General features: G+C 49.5%; 1 protein-coding gene across 1 annotated transcript in view; it reads right to left on the reverse strand.

Annotated features, from left to right (window-relative positions):
- Nucleotides 1-8,325: 8,325 nt before the first annotated feature.
- LOC104995017 (chromosome unknown open reading frame, human C6orf222) overlaps nt 8,326-23,764 on the reverse strand; it is a 19,587-nt gene continuing 4,148 nt past the window's right edge. Inside the window, exons 2-12 of the mRNA XM_010848733.1 lie at nt 20,147-20,772; nt 19,055-19,095; nt 17,500-17,562; nt 17,026-17,266; nt 15,843-15,974; nt 14,272-14,333; nt 13,737-13,974; nt 12,789-12,920; nt 11,911-11,975; nt 10,089-10,331; nt 8,326-8,361 (exon numbers count right to left, since the gene is read on the reverse strand). Of these exons, the coding sequence (XP_010847035.1) occupies nt 8,326-8,361; nt 10,089-10,331; nt 11,911-11,975; nt 12,789-12,920; nt 13,737-13,974; nt 14,272-14,333; nt 15,843-15,974; nt 17,026-17,266; nt 17,500-17,562; nt 19,055-19,095; nt 20,147-20,772 (1,879 nt within the window). The remainder of the gene's footprint in view (nt 8,362-10,088; nt 10,332-11,910; nt 11,976-12,788; nt 12,921-13,736; nt 13,975-14,271; nt 14,334-15,842; nt 15,975-17,025; nt 17,267-17,499; nt 17,563-19,054; nt 19,096-20,146; nt 20,773-23,764) is intronic.

The following is a 23,764-nucleotide window of genomic DNA, read 5'->3' on the forward strand; positions in this document are numbered from 1 at the left end:
TATATAAAAGGCATAGAAAAACAGAAGTGATCCAGCAAGAGGAAAGACCTGTTCCGAAACTACAGTCACAGGAGACGCTGCCACGTCCACTGGCTAGTCCTGGGGAAACTCCTGGTCTCCTGGCAGAGGAAAGAGTCTAGAATAAAAGCTCAGGATAGATGTTCTGGGTGTGTCTGTGTCTGTTTTAAATCAAATGTTCAATCTATACTCTGGCATGGGTTGTATTAGTCAGTTCTTGCTGTTTTGATAATGCTGTATAACAAACAGCACTCTTTCCCGCACTGCCCCGGCCAAGATCTCAGTGGAATACAAAACAAACATTTGACTTTTCTCTTTCATAGGTCTGTGAATTGGCTACAATAGCTCTGCCTAGGCTTACAGCTTGGGGTCAAGTCTGTCCCTGTCCCTTTTATTCAGGACCAGCAGTAATGCCAGATATGCTCTTCTCCTGGAGCATGGCTAGATAGATGTATCAGCCTGGCTGTCCTCTGCTGGCCTTATCTCTCCTCTAGTAAAAGTTCAGTGGTCATCTGACTCAGGATGTGTAACTGGCCTCAAAGTAGAAAGACAAGTAGAAAGAGAAACTGAAATACTGCCTGCAGGCTACAGATGGAAAAGAAGGAGATCCGTCTTGCTGATTGCTACTCACATCCTTTTTTTTTTTAATGTTTATTTATTTTTGACTATACTGGGTCTTTGTTGCTGTGTGTGGGCTTTCTCTACTTGCAGCAAGCGGAGGCAACTCTCTAGTTGCAGGGCACGGGCTTCTCACTGTGGTAGCTTCTGTTGTGGAGCATGGGCTCAAGGCACTCAGACTTCAGTTGTCGCAGCTCACGAGCTCTAGATCTTGGGCTCGGTTCTTGCAGCGCACCAACTTCATTGCTCCGCAGCATGTGGGATCTTCCCAGACCAGGGATCAAAACCTGTGTCCCCTGCATAGGCAAGCAGGTTCTTAACCACAGACCAAGTGTCAGATTCCCCAAATTTCCACTATTAGAGAACCTTTCCTTTGAGTTACTATGGAACCTCCCCCTATTCAAAGATAAATTTATACAACCTTGGAAATCAACTATAATCCAATGAAAAATTTTTAATCGGTGAATTTAATAATAGCTAAAAGTTACATAGTAGTTATTATATTCCAAGCCCTGTGGCACAGACAGGCTAAGTAACAAGCCCAAAGTTACACAGTTGGTAGATGGCAGAGCCAGCATCTGGATCAGGAACATCTGTCATCAGGATTTTGATGTTGACCATTAAGTGGTCCAGCCTCCAGGGTAGAAGGAGCGCTGGAGTGAGGGTCAGAAGTCACAGGGTCTAGTGTAGCCCCTCCATTTGGTCAGGGAGAAGCCTGGAGAGGCGCTCGGATGCATGGCAAGGGGCAGGTCAGTCTGGCTTGGATGCCATGCTAAAGAGGTTGAACTTCGTCTGTGTTGCTGGGGAGTCATGAGAGGATTTAAACAACAGAATGACACAGTCAGATTTGAAAATTATCCACAAATACCCCAAATCCACATCCCAGCATTTCCCCAGGATGAGTTCTGCAGGTGTCTCCCTGCCGTTTTCCAGAGAGGGTAAGTGACTGGCTCAGGGTCACACAGCAAGCGGAGGAGGGCTTGGAAATCAGGATTCCCAGTTCCCCCTTCTGGTCTCATTTCCCCTCACATGTGCTTCCTTGGCTTTTCACATCCAGGTCTGCCCCCTGCCCACTTGACTTCTCCCTGACCTCCACCTCTGAGACAGTTTGGGTCGCCTATAAGCCTCATCCCAGCTGCATCCAGGAATACAGCTGCCCCGAGGTGTGGAACTCCCCAGGGTGTTCCTGGGGGCCAGACACTGCCGGTCCTGTGCCAGGATGCTGTGGTGACCTCTGAGCCCCGTCAGCCCATCTTTCTTTCTGCCCCCACCTGCCTCTTCCTGGTCAAGGGTCAAGGCCAGCACTAGCCTGTAGAAAGCCTAGTGCACCAAGAAAAGAGCACCCTCTCCTTGAGAACTTGACTGCCACCTGCTGGAAAGTTGCTGTAATGTGCTGATTTTTTTTGAACAATTGATTACCGACTGCTTGAACACTGTATTAATGACATGCAGCATCAGTATGTCTGTGAGTGCCTGCCCTTTTGTACTGGCAGTGTATCCTTGTTCAGTGTGCAGTCCACACGACTGTACTCAGAATACTGGAGACCCCTCCACCTCTTCCTGAAAAACCAAATATCAACCAGACTTTTGTAAGTCAAAAAATATGGCAAACATGCTTTCACCAACTCCTGCTTTGCAAATAGAACTCTGCTTTTGCAGAAGACCACTTGTATGACAAAGTAAACCCTCGAACTAGCTTTTGATACAAATTGAGATTTCCTATTTCCACATATCAATGTGGCTATTTGCTCAGGATGCCCAAAGCATATGAAGCTGTGAGCAGTGGTCTCAGTGGATATAAGCGGAGGGGAGTACTAGATTTGGGACTTGGAGATGATGAATTTGTGTCCTTTTTCTAGGAAACTGTGAGCCAAGAGAGGAAACTTGAGCTGAAACGGGAGAGAACCTGACGCCCGCGAGGCTGAACCTTCTCCTCACTGTTCTCAGACGCCCTCCTTTCACCCCAGGCCTTGCGAGGACCGGGGTCCCACCCACCACCAAGCCTGTTGGGGTAGAGGGTCCTGCTTCCCCCAGGCAAGAGCCTCCTTGTCTAAACATCCTCCCAGCTTCCCTTGGGTCCTTCCACTACTCTGCTCTGGACAGACAGATGGACGTCAGAACAGACAGTAAGAGTGGGCAGCACAGCCTCCTCCCAGGCAGCTGGGCTCTGAGTCCTCCTCCCAACCCGGCCTGAGTTTGCTTCTTTGAGATCCTCGTCCTCCCCCAGGAGTTCATCCACGGGGCAAAACTGTCGGGGGTTAGGCAGAGCTGAGCCATGGACACCCTTTCCTGTTTCCTGCGGTGTCAAGAGACCACATCTTCTCCTGCTATTTGTTTTTTGTTCACACAGTACACAAAAGGCTTGACCTGGAACCAGCGGACTCCATCTCGGCCACTCACGGGAATCCCTTGGAGGCGCTGACCTGGCCAGAAGCCTTTACCAGCTTTTACCCCGGGGATTACTGGTGCAGCTGGGGGAACGGGCGGCCCTGGCCTTCCCCAAGCCTGCTGTGCTGACAGAGGAAATGGGAGGCCGTGTGTGCCCTCCCCTCCCCTTTCCCAGCCCAGATGAGGGCAGACTCTGTCTGCTGTTCACACCTCAGTGAAAACGGTCCACAAGAAGGAGGCCTTTAACTTCAATTTTTGCAGCCTGTCCGGAAAAAAAAAATAAAATTAACTCACTGCTTGTGGATAACCTCTGGCTCCAGCCAGACCCAGTAAGGAAAAACAGGCTGTCCACAGGCCTCAGATGCATTTGCTCAACAAATCCTAGAATGCAAATCCTAGAAGACTAGGTGAAAGACAGCCCTGCACTGTGGCCCCTGAGAAGGACGCATGCAAATCTAAGCCCAGGTGGGTGGGAGGCTATGGCATGGAGACAGGTGGACCCTACACGGAACAGGACCATGTGAGGGAACAAGAGTCCACACACATCCTCTTCAGACGGATCTCCCTGGAGGAATCTAAGTACCTTTGAGAGGCCTGAGAGGAACCAAATCTCAGGTGTTCTAGCGTCCGCTGCCTTGTTCAGTTCTGTGGCCCCGCCAGTCAAGAGAGGAGCCCCGGGAGTCAGGTAGAGCAGCCCTGCTGCCTTCAGTCCTTTCCCTAAGAAGGTCTTGCTGTTTGCGAGTGACTGTGTGCCCAGAGGCCCTGGGAATGTGAGCCGGGAGGGAGGGTTGCAATCTTGCGCAACTCAGGAATGCTTATTCCCTGGTGTGAAAAGGAGAACTGAATATAATATTAACTATTGCTCTAACTCAAAGCCTGTATTTGAGCCCAGATGCTCTGAGGTAGTTAGAGAATTGTTCTTGCCTGAATTCCAGGGTGGCTAGAGAAAAAAAAAAAAGATACAGGACTCCTTGTTAAATTTTAATTTCAGATAAACAATGAATAATTACCTCATGTCAGGGTACCCCCAGCATTGCAATTATTTGTTGTCTGAGGTTCAGGTTTAACTGGGCCACCCATATTTTTCTTTGCTAATTTTGGCAGCCTTAATAGTTCCTCTCTCCTTTTTATGCCTTGGGAAAAAAAGAAAAGAAAACAGCAACAGGAATGGGTTGTGTTTTGAAATCAGAAGGTGTCATTGGTGCCAAGGCCAGAACACTTGCTAGTTTTCCAAACAAGCGTATCTGAGTGACGCACCCCCTGCGGCCCAGCTAACGCCCAAACTCAGCCAGTTCTCTGCTGACCCCCTTACCCCATTATCTCTGGGTTTGTTTTTTTGTGGAGTTGGGTTTTTTTGTTTTGTTTTTTTTGCCACCCAGATTGCACAGGATCTTAGTTCCCTGACCAGATATTGAACCTGCGCCCTTGGCAGTGAAGTTGGAGTCCTAACCACTGAACTACCAGAGAATTCCCACACGTATCTCTGACCCACCCAGTTAGCCTCCTGACTTGTCAGGACACTAAGAGGTTAGTTAATTATGTCCTGTTATCACTCGCCCACCTTTCAAAAGCCTTTCAAAGCAGCAGGGTCTCCCCTGTGCCTCAGTGCTCTTGAGGCCTCCAAGGTGAGTGGAGGGAACCCCACGGTCCTGTATTCCTCCTGGCACAAGACTGGCACTGCAGCCAGTGAGGGCTGTGAGTGTCCCGAGGGCAGGGGTCGTGTCTTGCATCTGTGGATTCCACAGAGCTAGCACTAGACCCGACACATAAATATTGGTTGAGGGTGGGCGGGCACTACAGAGGCTCTCAGAACAGCGCCCTCGGTGGCTCTGTCTGTCGCTGGCTATGTGACCTGGAGCACTCCCAGCCTCAGCGTCCTAGTCCGTGAGACAATGGTAGTGTGGCTGTCTCCTGCCCTTCTCAGAGCATTAAGGCACACCTTCAAGAGCTGGGGAAAGGAAACTTAACTTTTGAAAGAAGACAAGCTATGCATACAAGTTCCCTTTCCTCAGGTTGCCGCTGGAAGAACTCACATGTTATCTGAGACAGGGGAAAGGAGGCTTTAGATGACTTTCAATGGAGACCACATTTTCTGGACCAAAAACCAGGCGCTGTATTCTGTCCATTTTTATCCTGGTTTGAGTGGCTGAGTTTGGGTACCAGAGTTTAGGAATCAATAGGACAGATGATGCAGCATTAGGACTGGCCCAGATTTTCCCAGACATACAATTCACTGTCACCTGAAGAATCACAGAGTTGTAGAATGGCGGGTCTGGAAGGCAAGAATCTTGTCTCCAAGGTCATCAGCCTGAAGGCAGCTGGATTAAAACCCAGGTCACCCAATGCTCAAGACAAGGCAGCTTTTTTTTTTTTTTTTCACTGCCTCAGCAAGTTGGCACCACAAGGATGGGACACCTGAATAGCATCTGGACAGGGCCCCCAGGCAGGGAAAAAGAGGCAGACCCCCGCAACCTTGCAGGCTCTGGACTGGCCTGGACATGGCAGGTGGCTCCATCTTGCTTCCACGGTGAATAATCCAATCCAAGTCAGACTTCTGTGCAAACCAGTTTCTTTATTTGCTCAGATAACACAGTACAAAAATGAGACTCAGATGCCAGCATCGAAAACTCATACCAAATACTTACATAACTTAAAGAGCATCATTTCAAATAAGAAACTCTGTACAGAAGGTGCCTGACCTTCTTCTCAAAACTGATTCTGATCTTTCACATTCTAGTGCTGTGTTCCTGAACACTGCCTAAAATGAATCCATAAAATAAATAAACCTCCCCCACTTCTTGGGAGCAGCAATAACACTAAATGACTTTCAGAATCTAAAACTTTGCCTCAAGTTTGAGGCCAGTCCCTGCTAAGTGCCCAAGTCTCTCTGCCCTTGGCTTCTCCCCCACCTCAGCTCTACCCTATGGGGCTCGTCATAAGAGCAAGACAGTGTCCACCAAGGATAACAAGGATGGGTTGGCCATCCAGGTTCTAACACCCTCTCCCCGATGGCCATGTGTTCTAGGCAGTGTTAGAGGGCTGTGTTCATAGCCCTGTCAAGCATTCATGCAGATAATAGACACATGCCCAGTTGACCAACTGAGCCAGGCTGTTGGAACTGTTGAGCTGTGTAGAAGACAAAACCTTGCTTTGGTGCAAAAACAAAAAGGAGCCCATTTCTCAAGATACTTTTCTGCCATCAGCTGGAAAATCATCATCATAAATCTATAAATCCATAATGTCTCAGGAGTCAATGTCTCCTGCAGTTTGGTGCTCTTGAGCAGTGCTCATTCAACCACTCATTCAACCATCCCTGGCAATCTAGCTTGAAGCCCTCTCCCATTTCCTGAAAACTACCCAGATTGTAGCTATCATAAGATTAGCAACGTATATAGACATGGCACTGTGTAATTTCAGAACTCTTTGTGCTGATTTTCTTAGTGACTTTTGGCAAATCCCCACGATTGAACCCCATTCAATTTCCAAATTTAGTTTTAAATATCATTGCATGGATTATTTGGACTTCCCAAGTGGCTCAGTGGTAAAGAATTTGCCTGCCAATGGAGGAGATGCAAGTTTGATCCCTGGGTCAGGAAGATCCCCTGGAGGAGGAAATGGTAACCCACTCCAGTGATCTTGCCTGGAGAAACCCATGGACAGAGGAGCCTGGCAGGCTACAGTCCACGGGGTCACAAAGAGTCAGACATGACTTAGCGACTAAACAAGCAAAACATAAGATGGCAGAGCTGAAAGGCATCAGCTTCATTTCTCGGTTGTAGAATTACAGGACAAAGGGCTGCTGGCGGCTGCTGCTGCTAAGTCGCTTCAGTCGTGTCCGACTCTGTGCAACCTCATAGACGGCAGCCCACCAGGCTCTGCCGTCCCTGGGATTCTCCAGGCAAGAACACTGGAGTGGCTTGCCATTTCCTTCTCCAATGGACAAAGGGCTAAGAGGATTCTAAGAAAGGCCAGTTGACCCCACTCTGCTGCTTCCCCATCTAGAGGCTGCAGGGTTCCTGGGAAGGTCTACAAATCCATATGGGCACTAAGTACTGTTGGCAAGCTGAATAGATTATGTGATCCCTGTAGCTGCACAGCTGTCACGGGCATGTGGATGTTCAGGTGAGAGACTAAGCATAGATGTATTTTTAAAACTAAAGTCAGTCAAAGTCGTTCAGTCATGTCCGACTCTTTGCGACCCCATGGACTATCCAGTTCATGGAATTCCCCAGGCCAGAACACTGGAGTAGGCAGCCTTTCCCTTCTCCAGGGGATCTTCCCAACCCAGGGACTGAACCCAGGTCTTCCGCATTGCCAGCGGGTTCTTTACCAACTGAGTCACAAGGGAAGCCCATGAATACTGGAGTGGGTAGCCTATTCCTACTCCAGGGGATCTTCCCAACCCAGGGATCGAACTGGGGTCTCCTGCATTGCAGGCAGATTCTTTACCAACTGAGCTATCAGGGAAGCAAGAGACTTATTTAAAAAACTAACATTTGAAAAAAGTATCAGCAGCTCTTCTACATGACATGGGCATATTTTTAGCCATGATGAACCAAGAAAACACGTGATAAACAAACAAACAAACAAACAAGGGTACATAAATCAGCACTAGGCCCTAAGGCTGGCCCCAGAATGCAGAGGCCTTGATTTCTGGTCCAGGGCTCTAGACCAATGCCTACTGAGGTAACTCCCCCATTTCTTCTCCAACTACCAATTCAGAGGAGAACCACTGGTCTCACAATTCCAGTTGAGGACCAAGGCCTCCCAGAGAATGTCTGGCAGAATTGCCTGGATCTCAGGAGTTCCATTCATTCATTCATTTGGTCAGTACTTAGATTGCCTCCAGCTATGTGGGGTGGGTATATTTAGCCACAGAGTGAAAGCACTTGCTATCTCTCTTTAGAGATATTTTAGCATAAGACAACCAGAAGGGGTCTGATGGGTCACTAATCCAGCCCAGAATCCAAGGTCTGGAGAGGAGAAGGGACGTGGGACTCGTACAGGGTTTTGCAGCAAGTTTGGAGGTAGGTCAGCACGTGGAGTCCTGGTCTCCTAATTCCCAGTCCAGTGCATTTTCCCCCATGGCCTTTGCCTCCAGTTTTGTAGACGAACACCTTGTTCATTCTCTGTCTCAATGAGCCCACGGTGGTGCATGGACACAGAATGGCTGTCCACGCTTGTCTTCAGTCATGTCTGTGAAGCACTGGATTGGGAGAACATGGAGCGTTTTCAGGGTTTCCTGGCTGAAGCTACTAATGTTTGCATAGTTCAAGGGAACTTGAGTGCAAAGCACAGCTTTCAATCTGGACTCTGGATCTGAGAACTTGTGATGTTCTGGGAGGAGAAAAAGAACACAGATTTTAGCCATAGTCCAATTACGTATGGGTCCCACCCTGATAACAACAGACTTCTCATTAAGCCACTAGCTCCCAGCTCTGGGTCTTTGCTCACAGAGTACCTCCTGCCTGCAGTGTCCTCTTGGTCCTTTCTCCCCATCTACAGCCTCTCCATCCTCAAAGGTCAAAATCAATGCCTGCTACCTTCTGGAAGGCTCCCAGAACCAACTTGCTTTATTGGCCACAGCGCTAATTTGGCATTTAATTGATATTTACTTTTATTATCAGTAAACAGTCTGTCTTTTTCCACTAGAACCTTTCACAGGCCCTCAGAACCTTTCACAGGCATCTTACACAGCTGGGCTAATAGGAGGCTCTCAATATGTACTGATTGGATGGATGAGTGAATAAATAAATGAATGGCTAGCAAAACCAGAAGATACAGTGTTAGGGCTACTGAGGATGTCAGAACTGATGTCTCTATAATATCTTCCACAAAGAGCTCAGATCACTCCATCTGGTGTTACCTAATCCATCTTAGAGGGCAAATCGTCCCTAGTCTCCAGGAGAAGACAGTGAGTCTGAGAAAAGAGAGGTCTAAAGTCATAACGGGTTCCCACCAGGAAAGCCATTGAAATGATGAGATACAAGTATCATGAAATAAGGCCTGCTTTCTTGAGAGACTTATCACAACAGCTTCTAAAGTTAATTCCAGGGGGAGACAAAGGGTTTGAGTAAGACTGACATCATTGCAATAAAGGTCTGGTTCCCCAGGGGACCATTTGGATCTGGAAGTTCTGGTCCACTTTGGCGAACTCCAATAGGACGTTTCATTGCTTTAAAATCACAATTTCCCTCAGTAGTTTCTGCACTTTGCTACTGCTAAGTCGCTTCAGTCATGTCCGACGCTGTGCGACCCCAGAGACAGCAGAGACGGCAGCCCACCCGGCTCCCCTGTCCCTGGGATTCTCCAGGCAAGAATACTGGAGTGGGTTGCCATCTGCACTTTAGAAGTGGTTAAATGTTTGTAAGCTGGTCATCTTAAGTGAATTGGAAAAGGGCGGGGAGAACTTAAGAGTCCAGCAGAAAATTCAGATTTTAAAAAAGATAATAAGTTTTCAGTAATAAGTTTTCTGTCTACAGGGACCATTCCAGAGCCTCAGGGAAGGAAGGATTATTAGGGAAAGCCTGAAATCAATCAAAAGAGTGAGTGATGGCAGAAGAGAGGCTATTCATAATCAGTCAAGGCAAGGTCCTTGAAGAATGTCCTCTGAGAAGCCTTTCAGAACCAAACAGCCCCAGGGAGCCTTCTCATCTACCTCACCATCCCTTATGTAATCTTACTGTACTTTTTTCTTTAAATTTTATGACCGTCTCAGTTGGCAAGCCAAACAGCCCAACCCCTGAAACAGCAAGAGGATGAAGCTAAGATAGTAGCTGGTCCAATATTCCATACTGATATCAAGAAGTATGAAAATACCCCTCCTGTTGGAGACCAGAGCCAAATAAAGGAGGATGCTAATTAGCTTATTAGCAGGTAAAGCGGGGAGGCTGGGAAAGATAAAGACCCCTGTGGTGCAGAATTGTCTCAGAAGGCCTGGACAAGGAGGTGGCATTTGAGCTGGACCCCACAAGCCCTGAACTAAGCAGGGGAGGGGAGAGGACACAAAGCAGGTCCTTGTAATCTGAGTCTGTCACGCCCCGTGCCACGGGGCCGGTTCTCACCTGCTGGGCCTCCTCGTATGGGAACTGGCCGTAGCTGGGTCTCCTGTAGTGTAGGCCTGTGAGACTGAGGACGGTGTGGTAATTGTTGCCAGCACCTTGGTTTCCCAAGCCAAAAACGAATGGGTAGGTTCTCTTGGGCTCAGTGGTGTGGGCCCCTCGGCTGCGCAGCGTGGCTACCAGCTTTCTGAGGGAAGAGACTGAGGGCTCGTATAAAAATTTCTTAAAGCTTGGGTGTCGCTTGATCTGGAGGCAGAAATGAAGGCAGGCCATCAGTGTGGCTGGCAGGTGGGTACTCCCCTCCCACTAGCACCCCCCTCCACCAACCCCACACAGTCAGGCTGGGCACCTCCCTGTCCCTAGGACAGCACGCCTTGTTAAATTCCTCCACCTTCCCTGGCCTCTCAGAATCTGCTCTGCAAGGTACAGCTCCAAGCAGCACTACAAAGTGGGGAAAAAAAAACCCAAAAGACAAAATCCAGGTCTTTGGATTCAGATAATGGATGCTTAAATAGGATTCACTAGCTGTGTGACCTCTCTGAGCCTCTGTCATGTGTAAAATGGGGGTAATAATACCTTCCCCCAACACACTATTGTTGGGGGGATAGGATTAAGTGAGATAGTTTAATGTTTTGTGAAAAGTGGATATTGGGTGAATTTCAGTTCCCGCCCTAAGCCTCCTCCTCCTAATACCTAAATGTCTTAGGTTGGGTTCCCCCAGAGACAGATCCAAAGACTAGGACTCAGATGCAGCTCCCTTCTGTGGTGAGTGATCCAGGCAGACACGGATGGGGGAGTGGAGACAGGGGGGCAAGAATGGGAAGCACCCCCTCCGGCTGGCAGCTGAGCCCGATCCCCTGGGGGCACTTTGGGAGCCCCCCAGTTATCCCCTCAAGGTGGGAGGGAGCTGGGGTATGTACACACCAGCTCCCATCAGCCGATGATTGAGGGCTGCTCCTGGCAAGGTGGAGAGTGTCACACTGGCCTATTGTATGGGTGTAAATGGCTCTGGAGGGGCCAGTCTTAAGGCAAAAGGATGCAGGTGCTGGCAGTCGGGAGCTGGGCCAGGTGATCTGTGGTGCCAGAAGAGGTACCAATAACATTGGCTACAGGCTCAGCTGTGAAGAATCTGCCTGCAATGCTGGAGACCACCTACAATGCAGTAGATGCTGGTTTGATCTCTGGGTCGGGAAGATCCCCTGAAGGAGGGCATGGCAACCCACTCCAGTACTCTTGCTGGGATAATCCCATGGACAGAGGAGCCTGGTGGGCTACAGTCCACCGGTTCACAAAAGTCAGACATGATTCAGTGACTAAACCACCACACTGATCACTCATCTATGACCTGCCTCTTTGTATGTGATCTGTGTCTGTCTCTCCAAGTAGACTGTGAGGTTTTCAAAAGCGAGGAACCTTATGTTACAAGCTATCTAGCAATAGAGGGAACTCTAAAAGCTTGAAAGAATTAGAGGCCTTATAATTGCTGAAGCGTGTGCCAAGACAAAGTGAAGGGCAGATAGAGGACGAAATCAGAGGGACTTGGGGAAGGAGGCTTCCTTGAGCTGAACTTCAAGGATGATTTGGACAGGGGGAAGTCCTGGTTGGCAGGTGGAGACACAGTGCTTTCCGTTATTTTAAATTAACATTGATCTCCTCTGCTGTGTGTCTGGCATATTCTATATATGCACTAAAGTTGGCAAGTAGGTATTTATACTCCATTTTGCAAAAGGGAAAACAGGCTCACAGAAGTTATGGGGCAGGCCACGGTCACCCAGATGGGGACTGAACTCCGGTTCAGTCCTTGCGGGGACTTAGCACTCCTCACCTGCTTTCCCAATTGGCCATCCACTTCTTGGAGAAGGGCCACCAGCTCTTGGATGATCAGTTCCTCTAAGAAAAATAAAGAAGGATTGAGGGACTGTTGACAAGTTCTGCAATAACCCATCCATCGATCCCAGAAGTATTTTGCCTCTAAAACACAGCACACAGATTAGTTATGAAGAGCAAAGAAAAATCTTCCCCTAAACTAGAGCTGGAGCATGAGGGTTTTGTTTCGTTTTGCTTTATAGACAAAGAAGGCTCTTGGACCTGCCGAGCCTCACCTGCCACCACATTCAGCTCCATTTTGACAGATGGGGAAACTGAGACCTTATCTAGGCTGCAGAATAGCCTGCACCATCAGCCTGGGCCGTAAACAATGGCGTGTGGGTGGTGCCGCTCTTACCAAGACTTAATTATGAATATTCGGAATATTTGGAGACCCATTGTTATAAACTATTGGCGACTTGAAATCAGCCAGGGTGGGAATTTTATACCACAGAAATCTGCAAAGGCTACAAATCAGGGCTTCCCCTGAACCCCAAGCCCCTAGTGTACCGGAGCTTGTTTGCAGTAGGCCACTGGTTATGAGATCCAGAGCAAGCTCGGAGTCTTACATGAAACATTCACGCGAAGCAGTGGCATGCCGTGGGGGTGAAAGTGCATCCCACAGAAGGGACAGACACTCTCTACCTGAAGAAGGCTGTCCACCTGCAACTCTGCCCCAGTTCAAAGGTCAACCCTTGTCCTCTCTGCCCTTCTAGAGTCTCCTAGGGTATTTGTAAAGCTGCCTTCCCAGTTCCCTACTAGGGTTCAGCCTGTGGAAGCCATGCAAAGGGGAAGCCCCAGGGCAGCTGTCCCAGGAGAGAGCAGGGTGACACTAACTGGATTCATTCGCTCCATCCGGCTGACGTCCCGCTTCCGGCTTGTGGCTTCTGGCCTGGGAGGGTGCTTCTGGGGCTCCAACTGGCTCCCCTTCTGTGGGTGGGGACCCCTGGAATTCGAGATCCTCCGGATCTGAGGGCAAAGAGGAGTTGGTGTGAATGTGTTTGCACCTGTCTCAAATCCACCAGCACATCGCTGAACCCAGGTTCTGACAAGAAGCTGTCCAAAGTCTCTGTCTTAAGAGGGGTCCTGGTTTCCCAGGCTCCTCAGGGAAGCCCCAGGCCCCTGGACCTGCCTCAGAGGAGTTCACAGTGCTCTTTGTCCCTCCAGGAATCGCATTCTCTCTTCCACCTACCCCCTCTGCCTCCTTATATCTGGGAGGAAAGCAAGCAGGCCTGCCAACAAGTCTCAGCAAGTGAGCCCCCTTCCCCTTTAACTTGGCAAGCCTTTGCTGAGTCCCTTAGCCTGTCTGAACCTCACTTTTTCCATCTGTCAACTGGGAGAGTTGTAAGGGGGGTTAAATGAGATAGTATGTGTGAACGCAGCATGCAGCGGGCACTCTGCCAATGTTGGGGGGGATTGTTGTACCCCAGTGGTCCTCATACTTTAGTGAAAAAGCAGAGGCCCAGGACACGTCCTACTTCATCAAACCTGAGTCTCTATTTCTCTATCACCTTTCCAGGTGATTCTGATTTATGTATGGTGATGCTCTCATACCATATTTGTTTTTAGGTGTTTACGATGGGCTGGGGGAAAGTGTGTGTTGTGGGGGGTGAATCCTGGCATCAACCAACTCCTTTCTCCTCTTGTGCCCCCACACCGCCCTACTCTGCTCAGAGTGAAAGTCAAGACTGAACGGTACACCACACATCTGGCCAGCCCTGCCCTGGAGGAAGCCACGGGGCCAGAGGCAGCCTCTGTTACCATGGCAACCCTGGGTCTGCTCACCAGAGTCGCTGGAGACGGAGGGCCAATGGCCACCGACACACAGGGGCAGAAAGCTGGGCTTCTTGGGTGGCCGGGAGTCTGGGCTGGCAGCACCTGCAGCCCCCGCTCTCTTGGGGTCCTTGGAGCTGTGTTTTTTATAGAAGGCTTTTCTGAAGTTTGACTTTCTCTCTTGGCATTTCTTCCTGTAGGCTGGGGCCAAGTTTTCTACAGCTACCTCCGGCTCCTGGACTTGAAGTTGCTGCAGGGGAGATAAGGGAAACTGAGTCAGGGCCCCTGACTTTACAAGTCAGCTGAGACCAGCAGCCCCAGAAACGGAGACCCACTGTGGGCCAGATGGTGTGGTTAGGGGAGAAGGGTGATGATGCTCAGAGCTGGGGAGACAAGCACAGCCTGCAGCAGTTAGGGGAGGCTCTGGGAAGGAGGGGAGAAGGGAGCCAGGCTCTAGCAAGATGTGGGATTGGGGGAGGGGCTGTGCCAGGTTGTGGGGGGTGTCCAAAGTGAGGGTCAGGGTCTACGTGGGGAAAGTCTTCCTCACCTTGTCTCTGCACTGCTCCTCTGCATCTTGGAGTAGGGCAATGATCTTCTGGATGAATTCTTCTAAAAAAAAAAAAGAACAAAGGGGATGCTCACACTTGAGTGCTGAGAAAAGCTTTTCTGTGGTTAGTCTTCTTTTCCTAAGACCCGGTGGCTCCCTGGGTGATTCTCACAGGCCTCCAGGGTGGATGCTAATGAGCTTGCATTTGAGGTCATCCCTGACCCAACCCTTGGTGGGGACCACAGATTCCCCAGAGGTGGCCTGAGGGCAGAGCTGGTTTCATGGGAACATGTGCTTAGTTGCTCAGTCGTGTCTGACTCTTTGTGACCCCGTGGACTGTAGCCCTCCAGGCTCCTCTGTCCATGGGGACTCTCCAGGCAAGAATACTTGAGTGGGTTGCCATGCCCTCCTCCAGGGGACCTTCCCAACTCAGGGACTGAACCCAGGTCTCCCACATTGTAGGTGCATTCTCTACCATCTGAGTCACCAGGGAAGCCCCAGAATACTGGAGTGGGTCGACTATCCTTTATCCAGGGGAACTTCCTGACCCAGGAATCAAACCAGGGTCTCCTGCATTGCAGGCAAATTCTTTACTAGCTGAGCTACCAGGGAAGCCCTGAGAACATATTCATTTATTCATTCACTTATTCATACCATGGGAACATATTCACTTATTCATTCATTGCTGTGGAAGGGCCTAGACGTGCCTTGTTATGTTTAGGAAAACAGCCGAGACCCCTGCCTCCAGGGGAAGGTGTCTCAAGGCCGTCTGGTCCCAAATCCCCGCTCCCTGCTCCTTCCTCCACTTCTAGGTAGATCAGGGGCCCTTCTCAATTCTCCTTCAAGGCACGTCTGTGAAAAGCAAAGAATGCAAAATGGGAGAGGTAGGGAGAGCTGATCTTCAGACAGACAGAAAGGACAGTGATTACATGATTATAGGCTTGGCTCCACCAATGATAAAATAATAATGATAAAGGTGGCAGCCACCATCAGTTCAGCTTCTCTCCTAAGGCCTCGCCCCCTCTTCCTAGCCTATTTCTCCTGAGGCTCTGCTCTCAAGCCGGGTTACATGACAACACTAATAGTCACAATAAACTGCAGCTGACATTTTTTTTAGCAGCTCCCAGGTACACCTCTAAATGCTTCATCGCCACTAATTCATTGACAACTTCCACCAACTCTAGGGAGTGGGTACTATTCTTATCCCCAATTTATAGATGAGGAAACTAAGACCAGAGATGAAGGAGCTTGTCCAAGATCACTCAGCTGGAGAGGTCAGAGCTCAGGTTCAAATCCAGGTTCTAAAGATGTACCTTCTACGGAGCCCTTGCCACAGGCCAATGCTTCCCTTGCATCTCCTAGTGTCGGCCTCCCTAAGGAGGGCATTATTACTTTTGTGGTTTTACAGCTGAGGCTCAATTTGGCTTAGGGCCTGTGTTCTGGACCCCGAGCTGCCTCCCCAGCCCACAGTGCTCAGAGGCAGGAAAGGACAGGTCACTGCCTATCTCTGGTTCAGTTTCTCTTCTGACATTTTCCAAGGGGCCTCTGAGAAGAGAAGAGTGGGTACTGACTGAATTCTGTGGCTCTGTCCTGCTGCAGGTCCTTGTCGGGTCCCCCACTTTCTGCTGGGGTGCAAAGCTCAAAGGGACTTGGATCTCTACCATCTGTAGTTACAGCCTCTTGGACTTCAGGTTCTTCCACACCTAAAAAGCAAGAGGAAACGGTGGGTGAGCTTCACCAGCCTGAGGGTGTTGACTAATGCACAGAAGTCAGCAGAGACTCAGAGTGCGCTCCATGGCTAGTGCATGCAGAGGCCTTTTTAGGGTGGCAGGGGGCTGCTGGGCAGGGCTGTGACTCCGCTGTACTGAAGACCAAGCTCCCTCACCCCTTTGCACATCCATCCGTACAGCTGTGCCTGTCCTGGGCTTCTCCACCACCACCACCACCCCCCTCTTCCCCTGGAAGCTCATCCTGCCACCATCTTGGCTTCACCTGCGAACTGGAGAGTAGATAGATGCCTGATGCCCTGGCTTGAATTAGACCGATTGCAGCCAGGCTCCGCCTACATGAAAATATCTCCCTTGTGGCCTGAAATCCCACCACCGGGGATCCACTCTTACTAGTTCAACATTGCTTCCTCCTTTTTAAAATGTGAATTCCCCTGGCCAGGATGACCTGCTAGGCTGCTCCTCCCTGACACCAGGAAGACCCTCTCTCCCAGTAACTCTGGCTCCATCGTGATGGGCCCCGTGACCACACACATGATTTTACCTCCCGAAACCCTAGTTCCCTCATCTGTGAAATGGAGATAATAAGGTGTACTTCCTAAGATGAGGACTGGTGGCCAACAGACACACAGCCAGAAAATGTCTTATTTTTACAGGCAAGGAGATTTGAGGCACAGAGTTAAGGATTATACAGCCCAGCACCTGGATCTCCTGCCTCCCAGGCTCCAGTTCCCTTCTGCATGTGCTACCCGCTGCCAGGGTGTGGAAGCTGAGGCTGCAGAGAGACCACGCTAGTTGGTGGAATTCTCTGAACACAGTTTCCACCGGGGGCTTAGCTGGGTTGCCTAGACGATGAGGGGTGGTGTGTGGAGGTGACCTTCTGGCATTCCTTTTGCCCTCCCCACGCTGCTCAGGGCAGAGCGAAATTCAGAACTGGGACGGCAGCTCTGCACATGGCCAATTCAAGCCGTAGGGAAGGTTCCAGCGAGGGAGGCAGTGTTGCTATGGTAACCGTGAACCTGCTCACCGGGGAGGCTGGAGCTGGAGGGCCGATGGCCGCCCACACACAGGGGCAGAAAGTTGGGCCTCTTGGGCTGCCGGGACTCTGCGCTGGAAACATGGGCGGCCCCTGCTCTCTTGGGCTCCTCGGAGACATATTTCTTAAAAGAAAAGGCTCTCTTGAGGCTAGACATTTTCTCTTGGGATTTCTTCTTGACGACTGGTGCTGGGTTTCGTGGGGTCACCACAGACTGAAGGGCTTGATGCTGCTGTGGGAGAGATGAGAGAGAAACTGAGTCAGGCCCCTGACCCTCAGGAGAGGGGAAAGGTCCCCAAGAAGCAGCCGAGGAGCACTCAAGGGCTTCAGGGTGGCCCCAGGCACGGCTGGTGACAGAGGCCGGAGCAGGGGAGCAGGGAGGCCCGCAAGCACAGGTAGGGTCTGAGCGAGCAGGAGGGAGGGCAGCATGCCCCTGGGCATCTGTGCGGACGGTTCGCGCCTCACCTCGTCCTCCCACTGGTCTCCCACTTTTTGGAGCAGCTCCACTATCTTCTGGATGATGATATCCTCTAGAAGAAAACCAATACACCTGGTTAATCTTTGTAGGCGCAGAGAGGACTCTTTTTAATGACTGCCTTGGCCTTCTGAGACCAACTTGGGACTTCTGGATTAAGTGAGGGTCCTCTTAAAACATCTCCTTTAGGCCGCAGACTGGGGATGGGGGAGCACAATCCCAGGGCCTGGTCCTTCTAAGAAAGGCTTGGAAGGTCCACAGGTGAAGGGTACTAGGCCAAAGCGTGCAATTTTACGCAGAAGTTTCGAGTCAGTCCTTCAGGCATTCAACTTGTACCCCACAATTTCCTTTGAACTTTGCAGATCTGTAAACATCTACTTTGAGTTTGTGACCCAAGCTGTGTGACCTTGGGTAAGTGTCTTAACCTCTCTGGGCCTTCATCACTTCCTCTGTGACATGTGACTCATAAGTCCCATCCTGGATCCCTCAGGAGGCTGTCAGGCCATCAAAGGAGACTACGTTTGGAAATACCTTACAAGGTTAGAGATGATTCGACCCACAAAATTTCAGCCAGGGAAATGATGGAGCACCAGCCCATCTGAGGTGGACAGAGGCACTCCAGCAGGCAGGACACAGATAGCCTGCCACGCTGGTGCCCCAACCACACTGCCAAGTCTTTACACAGAAGCCCAAACGATGTAAATGGTTTTCTTTTGATATTCCAGTTGACCTACCCAAAGACAGTGTGCCCAGAGTGGCCTCTGCTAGTTGCAGCTGATCAGATTACACAAAAGAAGGTGCAGACAAGATCCCCTCTTCCCAGACTGTCTGCAGATGTTCTTACCCCTTGCCTCTCATTTATAAACCCTGTTAGGCTTTTGTTCCTTGACTCAGTCTACCAGCCATCTCCCTCTCACGTGAGAAAACAATCATCCTGCAGATTTCCTGCAAAATAACCAATTAAATGCCTTTGAGCTACTCCTTGACAGATGCATAGCTCCTCCATTTTCATATCTTTTAAAATATGCCCCTTCTTAGTAGGAAATTAGATTCATACAGCCTTATGGATTTTATTAAGGGCAATAACAAGACTGGGGTAGTGTATGAGACTGTCCTTATTTCTTGCAGATGTGTGTCTAAGTATTTAAGGATGAAGCATCACTTTACTTAAAGGGGTTCAGCAACAATGAAGCAAGGCTGACTATTAACAATTGTAAGTACGTGAATGTGCACAGAACTATTCTTTCCACTCTTCTATATATTTAAATTTTTATGTATATATATGTGGGTGTTTATATATATATATGTATATATTCCTTCTATAAATTTTAAATGACTTAAAAAGTTCCCATGCTCATTAACACATAAGGCAGAAGCATTTTCCAGAGACCAGTCTAATTCCTGAGACTCCCTTCTGTGAAACTCTAACATAAATGGACCAGAAGCACCAGAAGAGCCAAGGTCAAAATTGGCACATGCATTTTGTGAGGTCTAAACATCCAAGGTCCAATCAGTTGTCTGGAGCAATCCATTTTGTTTGCAAACAGTAATATCGAGCTTTCTGAGCTTGTCTTCCTGCTGGTGACCTACGGCTTAGAAAGAAACTTTCCAGACTCTAGCACCCCCACCTTCGAGGAGCAAGAACTGGTGGAAATCAGAGACTTCTCCACCGATAATAAAGATGAAACCAAGTGTGTGGGATTGTGTGTGGGTGTCAGTGAGATTCTTCTGACTTTGTTAATCAACACAGTGCATGGAATTCACAGCAGGCCAGGCACTGCTGGAGCCAGCTCTTGGCTTAACCAAAACAATCAGAAACCCTCCTAGGTTTCCATTTGAAAAGAGGCTGCCTCAGCCCAGACATCTTTCTCCACTCTCCCACCCCCAAGTATCCTGGATCTTCCTTGGATTTCTTCTCCCCCTGAAAAACATGGTGAGTTTTGAGTCCGGTAGGGCAAATTTCCATCTTCCTCCAGCTGCCTGTGGGACATTCAACTCTAGGACACGAAACATCAGAAACGGAAGGCACCTTAGGGACCAGCTCACTCATTTTACAAATGAGAATCAAAGATATCAGAGAGGGATAGCAACTTGCTCAAGGTCACACAGCAAACTTATCCCAAACTTGATGGAATCAAGTCTAGAACCAGCAGCCAGTTGTTTCTACTTCCCTGTCATCTACCCCAGGCCTCACACGTAGATTAATGTTGAGGGATAGAGCTTCCTGCTCAGCTTCCCCTCTGCCTTCATATTTCTCCCTGGCTGTGCTCCTCAACTCTGAGTACTTAACAATAATAGCATCTGCCACTTATGAAGCCCTTGCTGTATGCCAGCTCTGGACTACGGCTACCTGTTATAGTCTCCGTTGTATCAATGAAAAAAAAAAAAAATTGAGGCTCAGTGAGGCAAGTCTCCAGCCCCAGGTCACCCAGCCGGTGAGTGGTGGAACTGGGGTTTCACTTCCAGTTCTCAGCCCCCCTGCACCTCTGCCTCTAAGAAGAGATTTTGTTCCTGATGGTAGCCCTACCTTCCAAGTCCCTTTCTATTGAGAGGTTTGAGGAAACAGCTCAGAGCACCCCAGCCCCTGGGGTAGGGATGGGGGTGGGGTCACCATAGAAACAGGCACAGTCTGCTCACCCCTGGCTGCTGGGCCCAGGTCAGCCCCCTCGCTGCGTGAGGCCTCAGCCGCCTTGGCCTCTTGGCCCTCGGCCTCCTGGTCTCGGGCCCCCCTGGCCTCCTCCGCACTGCGTTTCCTTTGACTGTGTTTCTTGCGGCTGGCCTTCTTGCTGTGGGCCTTCTTCCTGGGAGCTGGCTCGCCCAGGCTCTCGGGGGTTTCTGTGGGCTCGGAGGGGCCCTCCTTCCCCTTTGCCTTCTTGTTGGTCTTTTCCTTGGGCTCCTCAGGGCCTGTCCTGAAGAATAAGTTCACCACAAACCTCAGCCACCCCTGAGGGGCCTGCCACTGGGCCTTGTCCTTCTTGGCGTCCTGCAGAGGCCTCTGCTCGCTGAGAAGGTCCTTGGTCTCCTCTGGGCTGGGGGCAGCAGCTGTGGTGTCCTGAGCCTCCACAGACTGAACTGGACTCTTGAGACATCTGGCCCCATCACTGGCCGTCCGACAAAGACCTCCCCTGAAGGGGCCGGTGGGCAGGGAAGGGCCCTGGCAGTCCCACGACTCTGAATCCTTCTGGGCGTTCTGCAGCCTGTCCAGAGACTTGGCTCTCCTCCACGACAGAGGCTTCCTCGGGCTCCACGGAGGCTCCATTGCACTACAACCGAAACAGACAGCTCCCTTAGAAGAGGCCTCGGAGATTGTGAGGTGGCTACTGGTGCTGACCTGTGTGCCCATCCAACCCACCCGTCATGTGAGTACTATCAACTCTCAAAGCCGTTGTCTTGTTTAAATTCCTCAGCATCCCTGGGAGGGTCGAGTATCCTTGTCCCGTGTCCCAGAGGAGGAAACCGATCCAGAGGAGGTCATGCCCCAGATCTCACAGCTAGACCCCTAGAACCTCCAGGAGGAACACCCTGACAACACATTGATTGTAGTCCACGAGACTGAGTTTGGTGATCTTAGTTCCCTGACCAAGGATTGAACCTATGCCCTCAGCAGTGAAAGTGCCATGTCCTAACCACTGGTGTGTCTGTGTGTGTGTGTTCAGTCACTCAGTTGTGTCCAACTCTTCGTAACTCCATGGACCGTAGCCCACCAGGCTCTTCTGTCCATGGGATTTTCCAGGCAAGAATATTGAATTGCCATTCTCTTCTCCAGAGGATCTTCCCGACCCAGGGATCAAATCTGGGTCTCCCTCATTGCAGACAGATTCTTTACTGTCTGAGCCACCAGAGAAGCTCTAACTTCCCAAAGGGGCCCTCCTATTGGCAAGATTTCTTCACATGTTTAGCGGTTTGTTGCCTGAGCCTCTCTGCCTCCCCTCTTGTCTGTTTTGCTAGGTCTTGTTTCCTGAGTACCTACGAAGATGCCTGGCACATCACTGGCACATAGTAAGTACTTATTAAACAAAGGAATAAATGTATAATGAGCATTTAGTAAACTGAACAATACCTAAGAGTGTGTAGTTAACATACAATAAATGAATTTGGACCCGCTCCATCTTAAAGCAGCCAGGACCCTTCTGTTCTCCATCCAAAATGAAGCAACTACTGATGGAAAAGAAAAAACAACCTCCTCTTTCTGGGCAGCATTTTAACCAGGCTGGGGTGTGGGCAGAGCACTTGAGTTGTGTGCCTTTAATCTGAAACTCCTGAGGCTTTCCAATTTTCCTGAAGTTGTTCAGAAACCCTTTGCCCTTTGGTGGAAGTTAAGAGAAAAAGGAAATATGGTTTGGAATCTCAGTCCTGAGTTCCAGAGATTCCTATGCAGTTTAGATTTATGAGTTGCCTACTCTAATTTGTGGAGAAGGCAATGGCAACCCACTCCAGTACTCTTGCCTGGCAAATCCCATGGACGGAGGAGCATGGTAGGCTGCAGTCCATGGGGTCGCTAGGAGACGGACACGACTGAGCGACTTCACTTTCATGCATTGGAGAAGAAAATGGCAGCCCGCTCCAGTGTTCTTGCCTGGAGAATCCCAGGGACGGGGGAGCCTGCTGGGCTGCTGTCTCTGGGGTCGCACAGAGTCGGACACGACTGAAGCGACTTAGCAGCAGCAGCAGCACTCTAATTTGTAATACAGCTTCATCATGCATTTACTATTATTAGTGTATTAAGTATTAATGTATCTACATTATATCTTCTGTGTTTCCCAACTGATTCATTACTTTAAAATGTATTCTATTACTATGTCCAGCTTAGAGACAAAAATGAGAAGCTATAATTGTAGTTTCAGATGTGCAGGGATCCGTGTGAATGTGAGGAAGATACATAAAGAGAGGGAAGAAAAGGCACAGGGAAATACAGAGAGATTTGAAGGTGAGAGTTAGCAGTCAATGATGCCTTTCTTCCTTCAAACATGAGTTTCAGGAGGAAGGGTAGGGAGGATGGCCAGAAGCCAGTGGGTACCACCCGTCGAGGCATCCACATGCTTGCAGTCTTGGAGGAAATGAGGTGAGGAAACAGGCAGTTTGTATGGATTTATTTGTTGCTCAAGGTTCCTTAAAGAAGCGATAGAGTTACGTGAAAACTTTCAGCAATGTTATTTTATCGCAAAGTTGTCTAATGTTCTTGAAAGCCTCAGAAGCCGCCTTACAGTTATGCATCCAAAATGTGGCATTAAGTGGGATAAGAAATCATAGAAGAAAATATTTTGCTTTCTTATTAATTTCTTTCAGCAAACCTTTAACAGGCGCCCACTATGTACCAGGAAGTGCTCGGTGCTAGGGAACGAAATGCAGCTGGAGCCCTCACGTGGGCAGGGTGTACGTGGTGAGGGCAATAATTCTCTATTCCCCTGATAGCTACTCTCACTCTTTATTTATTTAGTTATTTTTAATTTTATTGGGTTTTTTTTTGCCTGTGCCCTGTGGCATGCAAGATCTTAGTTCTCCTACCAGGGATCGAACTTTCCACCCCGAGGACTGGAAAGGCGGAGTCTTAACCACTGGACCGCCAGGGAAGTCCCTACTCTCTCTCTTTAATAGCACATGGTTTAAAGAGAAGATAACTTGAGGTCGAAGTTCTATTTGATGTTAAGATCAAAGTTAGCTGAGCCAGAAATATTCCTTGAGGGACTTCCCTGGCAGTCCAGGGGTTAGGATTCGCTTTCACTGCCGAGGCTACATCTGGGTTTCATCTCTGGTGGGGAAGCTGAGATCCCACAGCTGCTGGCCAAAAAGAAAAAGGGGGACAAAACAGAGATATTCACTGAATGATGTCAGGGTGCTCTCTGCTAGCTCCATATGTTCCTGTGATCGGGCAAATTGGATGAGGCTGGCAGAGAAGCTGCTCAGTAACAGAACCACCAAACCAGCCCCTTTGCTTCCTGCACTAACTTGGCTCGAGGGGGTCTCCCACACAGAGGGCCTGGCATCTTTGTTCAACGAAAGAGAAAAGAGGCGCAGTTATTACTGAAAAAACGTGTCATTGCTATGGAAACAGTTTCCCCCATTGCTGATGGTGGCAGTGTCCTCCTACCACATTCAAAGGACACTCTGCTACTTCTAATCAGAGCATCAAGACAATTCTACTTGACAGTGGTTTTCCTTCGTGCAGTTTTTTCAAGAAAACTGCCTTGATTTGGCCCTAGCTTTCCTGAAACAACAATGCTCCCTAGCCCAGAGGAAGGGGAGGGAGGCCGAGAG

This window comes from Bison bison, unplaced genomic scaffold (genome assembly GCF_000754665.1).
Source record: "Bison bison bison isolate TAMUID 2011002044 unplaced genomic scaffold, Bison_UMD1.0 scf7180017864270, whole genome shotgun sequence".
Lineage (NCBI taxonomy): Eukaryota > Metazoa > Chordata > Mammalia > Artiodactyla > Bovidae > Bison > Bison bison.